The sequence below is a fragment of the Balaenoptera physalus genome (assembly GCF_965194825.1).
Source record: "Balaenoptera physalus genome assembly, chromosome: X".
In the NCBI taxonomy this organism is placed as follows: Eukaryota; Metazoa; Chordata; class Mammalia; order Artiodactyla; family Balaenopteridae; genus Balaenoptera; species Balaenoptera physalus.
This window is the reverse complement of record NC_138903.1, coordinates 72,778,856-72,792,355: the sequence shown is the minus strand read 5'-3', so window position 1 is coordinate 72,792,355 and position 13,500 is coordinate 72,778,856. Positions and strand designations below refer to the sequence as shown.

Below are 13,500 nucleotides of genomic sequence, written 5' to 3'. Positions count from 1 at the left end.
ATTGTGAGGGGATTTTTCTTGTCCTTTTAGGTGTCTGAAGTCTTCCACTAATGTTCATCCAGTGCTTTATGAGAATTGTTCTATTTGTGGATGTATTCTTGATGTACTTGTCAGGAGAGATGAATTCTGTCTCCTCCTATTCTGCCATCTTGACTCCTTCCCCCCGCCCCACCCTAGTTCTAATGAACCATAATCTCTGAGGGTGGGAACCAAACATGCATATTGAATAAATATTTTATAAGTGATTTTTTTGAAACTAGAACATTGTAAACTACTGTCTACTTAAAGGCAAACTATCTATAATTTAGTAATATACATATAGTTGTTTGTCTAGGAACATATATCTATAACAGGCAGATGACCAATCAGTAAGTTAATATCAGCATTTTTTTAAAAGTGCAGATTCTGGGGTCATACCCTTCATTTGTGTTGAGTACAACACAGTGTAATAAAAATACTGATCATGAGGAATTCCCTGGTGGTCCAGTGGTTAGGAGTCTGCGCTTCCACTGCAGGGAGTACGGGTTCGATCCCTGGTTGGGCAACTAAGATCCCGCATGCCATGTGGCGTGGCCAAATCATGAATTATCTGGAAAAATGTTTATTTATATTCCTCATATCTAAGGAAAAATGCTTATATTATTAAATTTAGATATATTGTCATCACAAAGTCAGTTCTATTCAAAATTGACATAATTCCATTATTCAGAATGAATCTCCTGTTTCCCTATTACCTTTATATGTTTAAAAAATAAATTCTTCATACATATTTTTCTGTTTTTTAAAAAGGTACTTAAAAATAATTTTGAAGTTTCTTATTGATTAATTTTACTTTTATAAATCTTTCTTTTTAAAAATGTTTCTCTTCATTCCCTTTTTATGAAATTGGTTGGATTTTTTGGGCTGTCTGCTCCCATAAGGTCAAACAAATATTGTGCTAAGCATTATGAATGCAGACATGAATGTGATATTACCTGGATACAGGTAGCTTACCTGTCTAGTGGGAGAGAAAGACAAGGTAATAAGTTGTTAGGACACAGTGTAACAATATTCTTTGCTGGCTGTCTGCTGGGAAAAGTTGTCTTTTCTTGTCTAATAGCATTTTCATGTTTGAAATTTTATAGTGTAATGCTGCTGAAAATCGAAAGAGATATTGCATTTTTAAAGGATGGGCATATGTGGATTTTAATTAGAAGAGGCATTGGGCAGACATTTCCATTTGAAGACTTGCTTAGGTTTGGTGAAACTAAGTAGGATAGAGTACAGTTGTTTCCTAGCTCTGAACATTTTTAAAAAACTGATGTCATGACCCATGTTTATAATGATGATCTTAAATGTGGCAGAAACTGAAGTGCCTTCTTAAACATAAAAATATTATATTGTGTTCAATATAATATCACAGACTTGAAGGGGACTTTAAAGAGCAGTCTAACATAATCTGTTTGTCATGTGAGAACACTGAAGTAGAGTGGTTTGTGATTTGGCCAAGGCTGCTTAGCTTATGCATGGGAGAACTAAGAGGAAAACTTAGGCTGTGACTCTTCCGTCAGTGTTCTATACACTGGAGAAAACTTCCAGTAAGTATGTTTTTGTTATATTCCATTCTTTGAAGACTATTACTACGTTCATAATATGTGGTATAAAATCAGTTAACATAATATTAATGAGTATACAATTTGATGTTGCTTTTGGTGTACATGTATTGCAAAAGTGCATAAAGATATGCCATATTTTAATATAATTCCAAAATGTCAGCTACAGAACATACGTATTTGCATTAATAAAGGTCCTTGACTTTTTACAAAAAAGACCCCTTGAAAAGGGGAAACTCACTCTCATAGCTACTTAAAAGGGTCCAGTGAAATACTATTTTGATGTATAAGAAACATCCATGGACATATTTTCAGAACAGATACTTCATTTCTGACTGATTAGTGGTTCTTAATACCTAAAGCTAAAACTCCTCTGCTGGATACCCTTCTTTGAGAGTAAATGTCTGACTACTTATGTAACATGACAGTTATTTTAGCTGCCATGAAGCCAGCTTACTTGGGACCATGCTCTTGCCCAGTTTGACCACAGTCACCATTGATTAATCAGTTAATTAAAGGGTGAATGGATTGGGAACATTCTTGCCATCCAGACCAGAATTGATATGATATAATGGAAAGCTACCAAGATTTCTAGACATCATGATTAACTAGTCACGTGAACTTAAACTCTGTGGGTCTCAGTTTTCTCCCCTATACAGTCAGAAGGTTGGATAATATATCCCAGCTTTTGTCATTTTGTGATATATAATATATTTGAGGGTTTTTTTTTTCATCCTAGCTACTGTGCTAGGGACTAGAGTTACAGTTCACCTGAGTGTAGTCTTGATATAGAGTCCTGTATGAAGGAGCAGAAACACTTCCAAGTGACTTCCTTCTGCCTGACCCAGGTGGTAGGAAATCTGGCATATCATTTATATATAAAGTTTCAATAAAAGTAGGCTCATGGCCTGGAAACATATGTTTGGGCTTTGCAGATTTTGTTTTTCTGTGCTAGTTTCTTTTTCATTGATATGGCTAGCTGGACATTTAAATATTCATATATTACTGACTACTTAAAATGGTATAGTGAAATACTATTTAAAAGAACTCTTGAGGTTCACATTTTTTGTCATGTCCCACAATTTACAAGGTTTTATCTATCTCTTGACTTTTTCTGCATCTACCTCATAAGTCATACTCCATTGAGGGTCTTAAGACTCTTTTAGTTGTTGATGTTTTTCTTCTGTCTCTACCTAGTTGGAACAGAAGCTGAAGCATAGATTTTACATGCTTCTGTTTACATGAAATTATATAATAGGGGTGGTGGTGGTGATGGTCTATCTCTATGTGTTAGAAAACCCAGGAAATGGGGATGCTAGTAGCCCATAAAACTCTGTGCTAGATTGAAGGAGTTAGGTATTAAATTATTTCTGTTGTGATTTCTGGTTCTAAATGGAGCTAATCATAAGATGTTGTAAGTATATTTGAGTATTGCTTGGATTTCTTTTTTCAGGATGAAGGAGTTGTTAAAGAAATCCCTATTACTCATCACGTTAAGGAAGGATATGAGAAAGCAGATCCTGCACAATTTGAGTTGCTCAAAGTTCTTGGTCAGGGATCCTTTGGAAAGGTAATGAATGCCTTTTTCCCCATTTGTTTTTCTTCTAAACATTTAGCAAAAAAGTGTACACATAGGTAGAAATCTGATAAATGTGCTGTTTCCAAATTGTCAAAGGATACACACAAAGGCAGCTCTAATTTTACTCCTTTTTTTTCTGTTGTATTTTTAGTTCAATTTCTTTATACTTCTCTGTAATAATAAAGGTTTTCTAATCCCCTGGGATCACTGATATCTCTAGGACAAAGTATAGCATGCTATTTATTAGCTGCCTAAATCAAGAAAGTTTGAATTTTGTAAAAGAGATCTTGTTTCTCTGTTCACATGCTGGCATGACCTTAGCTTTCTTTCTTGGTGATTTCATCTGTATTCCTTAGCTCTATCACAGAAGTCAGAATGTATGTATCAATTCATGTATTGAATGCATGAATTAATCTATCATCTTTTAAAGCAAATATGTGTGTAAAATACAGCTATGGTAAGTACTGGGTGATATATGGATTATGTGAAACTCCTGCCTTCAAAGGGCTTAAATGTCAAGGGAGAAAACAAAATTGAGGAAGATAAACTCTGACACTCATTATTAAAATTGGTTATTAAGTGCTTAATGGTATATGATTCTTGGAAAAGAAGTATGTAGGTCTGATTCCTGACTTTTGTATACCTAACATCTAAGACATGAAAAGTATTGCATACACATATTAAGTAACAGCCTTTAGGAAACAGCAACAACAGCAATTTAAGGGGAGGAAGTTAATGAGAAACTACTAATTTCAGGGTGGCTGAGATTTAGTTTCAAAGGGGAAAGTAAGGAAGTTGAGCATTGCTTATTTATTATGCTCTGAAACATTTTAAAAGAAAGACATTTATTGAACGCCTGGTTTGTGTATAACACTTTAAAAAACAGCATTGGTTAATATAAAGTAGGCATAATTGTCTTAAAGTAATCTGATACCTGTGTGGTATAGAATACAACATGTAAAATATAGAGAAACATTTTCAGGACACAAAAAGTACAAACTAAGGTGGATTATGGCTTGGCGGTGAATTGGTACAGGAGGTATATGATGACAAGGAGATAGGATTTGAATAGTTGTGCTAGGGAGAGTAAAACTAGAAGGAGCTTTCAATAGATTGTATGTGTGGGGGGTGTATGTATAGAACTGACCTGTAGAGTAGGCATGTGCATTTCGAACACCTTTATTTTTTAAAGTTACTAAAAGTACAGTATTTTAAAAAAATATTTTACATTATATTTTATGATGTTAATTTTAGAACAGAGATGAAGTTCTTTTACATCCCCAATATATAAATGCTTACATAGCGACTTAAATAAAATATCACCAGGCAATCATTTCAAGACATTAAAAGTATTTGTTGTGTCATTTGATATATATAAATTTATTCATATGTGTATTTATTTATATCCAGCTTTGTTCCAGAAAGGATTTAAGGCTTTCATAGATGAATACTAAATAAAATAAAATTTAAAATAAGTGGGGAAGATGATGGAAGCAGAAAAATTAGAGCAGGAAAGATGAGATGAAGCCAGGAATAAACTCTGTTGTTCACAGATGCATGGTATAAGGGCCTAGAAATGGGGCAAAAGTGAAGACAAATATTTTGGCAGCCATTATAAAGAGGCTGAAACATTTAATTGTATGATTATTGACAGTATCTTTAAGAAACAGATCAAACAGACCAGAGAAATTTTTCTTATGGGGCTTCATGAAGAAAATACAGTATAACATAATAAAATGTCTTCAGTAACATCTTCACATTAATTATAGCAACACGCTGACAAGATGTCAATGCAGTCCTTAAAAAATTCAGGGAACACTCAGCTTTGTACAGGAACTTTGGTTTAACAAGGATATCATAGAAGCCTTTTAAAAATTCCTAATACTAAAATACAGAATAGTGATCCTTGTGCAGTTCATCAACCAAAGAAATATTAAGGAGGTGGCTTATTTTTTTCTTCCTAGGATGTGAACATACTTGCTTGTCAGTATTACGTCATTTGTGTAGGCATTGTGTGGGTGGGACTTGTTATATGCTGAACCTATTCAGGAATTTGGCCAAGGCTGTGAATCAGATAAGTGTAGGAGCAATTCCAAGAAACTTTGGGCTGCAGTCTTATTTATAAGTTTTTCTGTGAAAGTCCCATTGTTAAAATGCAATAAATGGAATTTTAACCTATATAATGCTTTGTGACATTGAACGTCTATATAGTCTATTTAATCGGGAAAAAATCCTACGAAAATCAGTTGTAAAATTGTACTTTAAGGAAGCATGCATTATCATAAAAGGTGCATATAAAATTCTGTACTAAGCACATCAAGTAATGTGTGAATTGAAATGAAGTATACCAAACAACTTACATTACTTATTTTAAAACACAATAAAATAAAACACTTGAAAACATGTTTGACATTGTCAGACTAGCCTTTCATATATTTCACATGTCAAATCATATTTACACAAAGCATACATACATTTTAACATTCATGCTTCATATTTTTTTTGCTTTTGTGATAGTAAAGCCTTTAAATATAGGACTTAAAAATGGATTTTTGAAAATATCAAACCCTTGCCCTCCTTAGTAATTGATTAGCTATCAAGAGATAGTTTTAAAAATATATGTTTACAACTTAAAATTTCTTGCAAATGGTCCTTTCTCTTCAATCAGTGTTAAAGCTGTGCAGTTCTGCAGTTCACTTCAGCAAACACTTCTTAACGGAAAATATAAAAGTCCATATGACAGAGAGAAAAGTATATTGGAGTAATTCACTCATTCATTTCTCTTCTGAACAATTTCTGAGAATTGGATTAGGGTGACTGAAAAGAAACCTCTCTGATCAGGAGAGAGATGTTTTTAGAAACAGTAGTTTGAAGTCATGCAGCTTCTTCTGTAGTTGATCATGGGAAGAGAGCAGAGTGAGATGATGTTTTCTTATGCTAGGAAAGTTCACTCATTAGACCTGAAAAGAACAAATCAGGTAATGAACAAATAAACAGTTACATCTCTAGACTGTGAATGATGGCTTCTATTAGATGCCATATTGAGATACTAGTGAGTGTTTTAAGAGATAGGGGAAAAGTGGCTGCTTTGTGTGTCTTTTTTAAAGCCTAGACTTTTTCTTTCTTCTTTAATTGCCTCTTTTTACCCTCTGTATTCCATTCATTTCAACTCCACTAAAGGCTGTGTTCTAGAACAGTGGTTCTCAAAGTGGGTCTTACTACCCCTGGATATCCACAGGACACTTTCAGGGGGTTCTCAAGGTCAAGAATGTTTTATAATACTAAGATATTATTTGTAAAACTTTTGGCACTTTGGCACAGTCAAGGAAGTGATTTTAAACTACATCAGTAATCATATTCTTCACTGTCACCCACTTACAGTTTAAAAAAAATGTGTTTTACTTAAGAATGTCCTCGATGAGGTTTTAACAGTGATTAAATTTATCAAGTATCAGCCCTTGAGTACACATCTTTTTAATATTGTGGAATGAAATTGAGAAGTACACAAAGTACTTTAGCTGCATACCAAAAGAGTATGATTGTCTCAAGACAGAGCACTTTTGCAATTTTTTGAGTTGTGAGCTAAATTAGACACTTTTTTCATGGAAAAGCATTTTTACTTGAAAGAATGATCGACAAACTATGGTTACTTAAACTTGGGTATTTGGTAGATGTTTTCTCAAAAATGAATGGAACGAACCTGTTATTTCATGGAAAACAACTGATAATATTTTTGTTAATGATAAAATTTGAGCTTTGAAGCAAAAAATTAGAATTTTGGAAAATTTTTATTTGCCACTGTGGGCTCAACTCTTCTCAATACTCAAAAGACTTTCCTGATGAGATTGCTACTGTCAACATTTGGAAGATCTGCATAACTCAGTGAACCAATGTTTTTGAGTTGACCAACACATGATGTTATCAAATCAGACATCAGTACAAAATCCATTCAAAGTGTCAGGTAGACCATGGATTATTATGTAAAAGAATATGGACAGTTAATTGATGTGGTTTCAGATTTTTCATTGCAACTAATCTTTAAGAAACTGCCACTTGTCAAATTCTTGTGTCGTATCAAAGAAGAATAACCACAATAATATGGAAAGGCTATTAAAATAGTACTCCCTTTTCCAAATACATATCTGCGTGAGGCCTGATTTTCTTCTTATAATTTAAGCAAAACAACTTAATTGCAACAGATTGAATGTAGAAGCAGATATGAGAATCCAACTGTCTTCTGTTAAGCCAGATATTAGAGACTTGCAAAAATGTAGATCAGTGTCAATCTTCTCATTGATTTTTTTGTTTTGGAAAAAATATAGTTATCTTTATAAAAATATTTATATTCACATATAACAGGTATTTATTATTTTTAATGAATCAATACATAGTTAATTTTTTCTGTTTTAATTTCTAATATAGTAAATATCAATAGATATAACCCACAAAAACAAAAGTACTTTGGAGTCATCAGTAATTTTTAGGATTGTAAAAGAATTCTTTTTTTTTATTATGTTTATCATCTTTAAGGTTTTTATTTTATTTTTTTAATATTTATTGTAGTATAGCTGCTTTACAATGTTATGTTAGTTTCTACTGTACAGCACAGTAAAAGAATTCTTGAGACCAAAAATATTGAGAATTGCTTTCTTGGAAGAGACTGAGAAAGATAGTTCTCCTACTTGTGGTGTAGTCAACACTCACGAAATGACTTGACTTCTTTGTTGTCAACATCTTGGTCACATGATATTGATTAGGAAAGAGGAAACTGTTTATCTACCTTTATTTGCCCATGTCAGTAAAATTGAATGAAAACTTTAAGTCTGGTGCTTAGGGTTAATGACATTTGCTTAGCTTTGAAGCTTTTGTGTGTGTGTGTGTGTGTGTGTGTGTGTGTGTGTGTGCATGTGTTATGGCAATTAATTTAGTCTGCTGTTTAAAAAACTGATATAGACTGAAATCAGCTATACAAATACATACAAGTCCACTTGTTTGCCAACAGCAGAAAACTTGAAAAACACAGATAAGAAAATGTGCATCTGGGGTCATAGCTTCTTTAGCTTACTCAATAAGTTTTATATGACATTTAGAACCCCATGGTAATCTAGTTTGTGTGTGTATTCTCTCTAACCCAGATTGAATATATTCTTCTGTGATTAAAAAGCCTGATTTAAAACTGTTCATTTATAAAATACTAATTTTATTTTCTAGTGAATCTTCTTTATAAAGGAGACCGAGGGTAGGCTATAGGTGTGTTAAATTTGACATTCTGTTCCATTGCTTACTATTTTCATCAGTGAAAAACCATGGATTTTTAGGACTATCCTCTCCAAGTTTAAATGCACTAAAAATAACTCCATGGAATGAAGCTACTGAAATCTTCCATGGCAATGCACACTTCCTTGGGGTTCTACATTGTTTGGGGAGATCTTGTTGGAGTTCAGAGTAGATATTAGACAAGAAAGTAACATAAGGTAGTAGTTTTGTTAGTTCTTTCAGTACAGAAATGTTTATGGTGATATGCAAAATTTACAATTTGGTTCAAGCCCTGAAATTTTCTTTTCTCCAAAGATAGTTTTATGTTGCAAAACCCAGCCATCTGTTAATATGTGAATTCTCTTGATTAGTCTACTCCAAGTGTGGTATGAACTGTTACTGGCTTACTGTAAGACATGTTCAAAAACTGAGAGTAAGCATTTAGCAACTTTTACAGAAATTTGACAAAGTAATTTAATTTTATGTGTAGAATCTATTAGTATAAAAAGGGATTGTATTTTATGACATTTAAATTTCAATTTTCTAAATAATTCATTTTGATTATATTTTATAGAAGTATGGTCTGCAATGGAATTGGAGAAAAGGGGGAAAAAAAGACTGGTTGGTCTACACAGAAAGTGTGAGAAGCACTACACTAGATGAGTATGAAAACTGTAAACCTGAAATGGTCCTTGAGTTTAGGTCTGATATAAAGAATAGGAGAAGCAGAGATTAAATGAAGTAAGGATTCCACCCCCTCACCTTCCCAGTTGGCTGATACATAATTATCACATAAAATATTTGGATTAAAGGGTTTTAAGCTCTACCTTAGGAAAGAGGCAAGACAAAAAATTAATTAAAAGCTCTCCCATCTGCAGTTTTGTGTGAACAAGTTAGTTACTTGACCACATTTTAAAGTTAAGCAACACTTGAATAGAACTTGTTAGAGTTGAGGATGGCAGGTAAGGCAGTGAACACGTTTTACTAAATAATTAAACAAATTGAAACAACCCTTTACTAATAAATAACTCATAAAACTGTAATATACTCATATTTATCTTCATAACTGAGGCTTTTTAAAACTTAGCTTTTAATGAGTCATAATCCTGGTTTGAAAATATGAGATATTATTACTTAAGCTTACTTGGTAGCTTTAAATAATTTAACTTCCATTTCTTTATTGAAATATTTGCCATCTTTATTCTTTTTCTTGGCAGACAGATAAGAATTGCCTCTGATTTCTTATTAGAAAATAAAATACCTGGTAACTTCTAAAATGGACCAATAGGGAAGTAGAAATGAAGGTTTCAAATTAATGGTCATCACATTTTTTGCTCCTTATTAAGGTAACAAAAAGGAGCTTGGGTCTTATAAGGAGCTCCCTTAGCTCAAATTGTCTTTCGTTATATTATTTATCTCTTACATCAGAAACTTCTCAAATGTTCTTTAAAATTTTCTTTTCCACAGTAGGATATATGGGAGTGTGATTCACTAAGTGAATGAAAATGAGAAAATATTAACCAAGTATAATTTATAGGGAAAGGTATATCTATAAAATTAGAGAAAATGCAAGGCCATATGTATGTGCTAATGTATATGTTTAGCAGCAATGGCTTGGTATGTGAATTTCACTGTTTTAATTTTAATTCTCCTATTAGGTTTTTCTTGTTAGAAAGAAGACTGGTCCTGATGCTGGACAGCTCTATGCAATGAAGGTGTTAAAAAAAGCTTCTTTAAAAGGTAGAAAATTAGAAAGCTTATTAAAATAGATTTGGTAAAGCTTTTTTTAAGAAATATGCTGTGTACTGCTTATATAAGATAAGTAGATTTAGTTTCCTTTTAACATTAGTAATTGTTACAGATTTCTAGTGGTAAGTGATATTTCTAGGTTTGATATTGGCACATACCCTAATTTAGTGAGAGTGTACCCTGGTAAAAATTTAATGGGATAAAAAGTGACATGTTTTATTTAAAGTGAACTTATTTTATTAAACTATATTCTTTTATTTCAAGATTCTTATTTTTTTCTGTCTATCTGTGTTGGTATTGCATATTGAGAGAGCACAGCCACCTGCATACACTTATATACACTGTCTTCCAGGCTGTGATAACAATAACACTGTGCTCAGTTTTAATCAATAAACTCATTTGAACAATTGGAGACTAATATATAATAAACGCTTATTCACCAAATAACTTTGTGTCTCTTTAACCCATCTCTAGATCTAAACTGAATTTGTTAGCTTTCTGAGAATATGGTAATTACTGTCTAGGAATATAGACTGCAAATTTGGGCACTTATAAAGTTACGTTTTATATTTCCATATTTTTGTTTGGTGAATTACTGATGGGATCCCTACTGAAATTATATACGAGAGCAATATATTCTACCCTTCTGTAATTTTTAGTTCGAGACAGAGTTCGGACAAAGATGGAGAGGGATATACTGGTGGAAGTAAATCATCCATTTATTGTCAAATTGCACTATGGTATGTAATCTTTTTTAAAAAAATTATGGAATTAGAGAACTAAGATTTCATTTCAGACAGTAATATAACAGGAGATAAATACTTCAAACAGGAAATGAATATGGAATGATTTAATACATTCAACTATGTAAAATGTGTTTATCTGAAATAAGAATTAATATCTAGCTTTTAGTTGTATTTCCTGTATTTGTTGGTTAACTTGTCTAGGGTAACAAGATAGTGTCTTCTGATTACTTGTCTAGTAGTATTTCTGTACTAGGGTATACCTCCAGGGATCTTAGGCTATAAACTACTGTGATAATTTCTTCAAAACATTTTTGTGTTTGGAAGGGCTCCTCTTACATGTTCATAATGAGCATATTAATCTTACTTCCTCATTCTGTTGAAGAGGACCATATGGTATATTAGTCTATTTGAGTTATTTTTTCTTATGTTTGGCAGGAGAGGAATACCAGTGAGAAGCAATAGGTACAATGGAAAGAACATGAATTTGGAGTCAGACAGTTCTGAGGTTTCTTTTTTTTTAATTGCTATATAGTTGACTTACAGTATTATATAAGTTTCAGGTGTACAATATAGTGATTCACAATTTTAAGGTTATATCACATTTATATTTACTATAAAATATTGGCTATAATCCTTGTGTTGTACTATATATCCTTGTAGCTTATTTATTTTATACATAGTAGTTTGTACCTCTTAATCCCCTACCCCTATCTTGCCCCTTCCCCCTCCCTCTCCCCATTGGTAACCACTAGTTTGTTCTCTATATCTATGAGTCTGTTTCTTTTTTGTTATATTCACTAGTTTGTTTTATTTTTTAGATTCCATATAGAAGTGATATCATACAATATTTGTCTTTGATTTTCACTAAGCATAATATTCTCTATGTCCATCCATGTTGTTGAAAATGGCAATATTTCATTCTTTTTTATGGCTGAGTAATATTCTTCTGTGTGTGTATGTGTGTGTGTGTGTGTGTGTGTGTGTGTGTGTGTGTGTACACCACATCTTTTTTATCCATTCACCTGTTGATAGAAACTTAGGTTGCTTCCTTATCTTGGCTATTGTAAAAAATGCTGCTGTGAACATTGGGTTGCATATATTTTTTGTGGTAATATTTTCATTTTCTTCAGATATATACCCAGGAGTGGAATCGCTGGATCGTATGATAGTTATATTTTTATTTTTTTGATGAACTTCCATACTGTTTTCCACAGTGGCTGCACCAACTTACATTCCTTCTGACAGTGTATGAGAGTTCCCTTTTCTCTACATCTTCTCCAACATTTGTTATTTGTAGACTTTTTGATGATAGCCATTCTGACAGGTGTGAGGTGATACGTCATCGTTGTTTTGATATGGGGTATTGATACTCTGATGATTAGTGATGTTGAGCATCTTTTCATGTGCCAGTTGGCTATCTGTATATCTTCTTTGGAAAAATGTCTATTCAGGTGTTCTGCCCACTTTTTAATTGGGTTGTTTGTTTTTCTGATGATGAGATATATAAGCTATTTATATATTTTGGATATTAATTCCTTATTGGTCATATCATTTGCAAATATTTTCTCCCATTCAGTAGGTTTGTTCATTTCATTGATGGTTTCCTTTGCTGTGAAAAAGCTTTTAATTTTAATTAGGTCCCATTTGCTTATTTTTGCTTTTGTTTCCATTGCCTGAGGAGACAGATCCAAAAAAAACATTGCTACGATTTATGTCAAAGAGTATTCTGCCTGTGTTCTCTTCTAGGAGTTTTATGGTTTAGGTCTTTAATACATTTTGAGTTTATTTTTTTATGTGGTGTTAGAGAATGTTCTAATTTCATTCTTTTACATGCACCTGTCCAGTTTTCCCAGCACCACTTATTGAAGAGACTGTCTTTTCTCCATTGTATATTCTTGCCTCCTTTGTCGTAGATTAATTGACCATAAGTGCATGGGTTTATTTCTGTGCTCTCTATTCTGTTCCATTGATCTATATGGCTCTTTTTGTGTCAGTACCATACTGTTTTGATTTTTGTAGATTTTAGCATGGTCTAAAAGTCAGGGTGTGTGATGCCTCTAGCTTTGTTCTTCTTTTCCATTATTGTTTTGGCTGTTTGGGGTCTTTTGTGTTTCCATACAAATTTTAAAATTATTTGTGCTATTTCTGTGAAAAATGCCATTGGTATTTTGATAGTGATTGCATTGAATCTGTAGATTGCTTTGGGTCACCAATATTAATTCTTCCAATCCATGCAGTTCTGAGTTTTAATCATGGCTCCATTGCTAGTTTAATGTATGCATGAGATTGTGACATTTGGCTTCCCTGGAGAATTCAAAGGCATATACATTATTAAATCACTGATCCAATCTACTATGTCACTCTCAATTTTTGAAATATAAAAATACAGCAGCTATTGATTTTATTCTTAGGTAATTTTGACAAATAATGCATTATAGTATGTACCCAACTCTCTCTGTAAAAATCCTTCTAGAATTTTCCACCCATTATTGTTTTATTCCCCATTACCCTAATGGAATGAGAGTAGTAGTAGTATCTAAAGATCTCCTTCCTTGAACCTCTAGGATATCATTAGATT

General features: G+C 32.7%; 1 protein-coding gene across 17 annotated transcripts in view; it reads left to right on the top strand.

The window, feature by feature from the left end:
• RPS6KA6 (ribosomal protein S6 kinase A6) overlaps positions 1-13,500 on the top strand; it is a 202,711-nt gene that overhangs the window by 111,574 nt on the left and 77,637 nt on the right. For 14 of the 17 annotated variants that reach the window (XR_014258983.1, XM_082447374.1, XM_082447375.1 and 11 more), the window contains 4 exons: positions 3,046-3,162; positions 9,002-9,067; positions 10,086-10,167; positions 10,836-10,916. Coding sequence is in view for 16 of the 17 variants with exons in the window: in XM_082447374.1 (XP_082303500.1) it covers positions 3,046-3,162; positions 9,002-9,067; positions 10,086-10,167; positions 10,836-10,916 (346 nt within the window). In the remaining variant the exon portion in view is untranslated. Of the gene's footprint in view, positions 1-3,045; positions 3,163-9,001; positions 9,091-10,085; positions 10,168-10,835; positions 10,917-13,500 lie in introns of those variants that run through there. The other 3 variants (XM_082447373.1, XM_082447384.1, XM_082447378.1) reach the window with 2 other exon arrangements.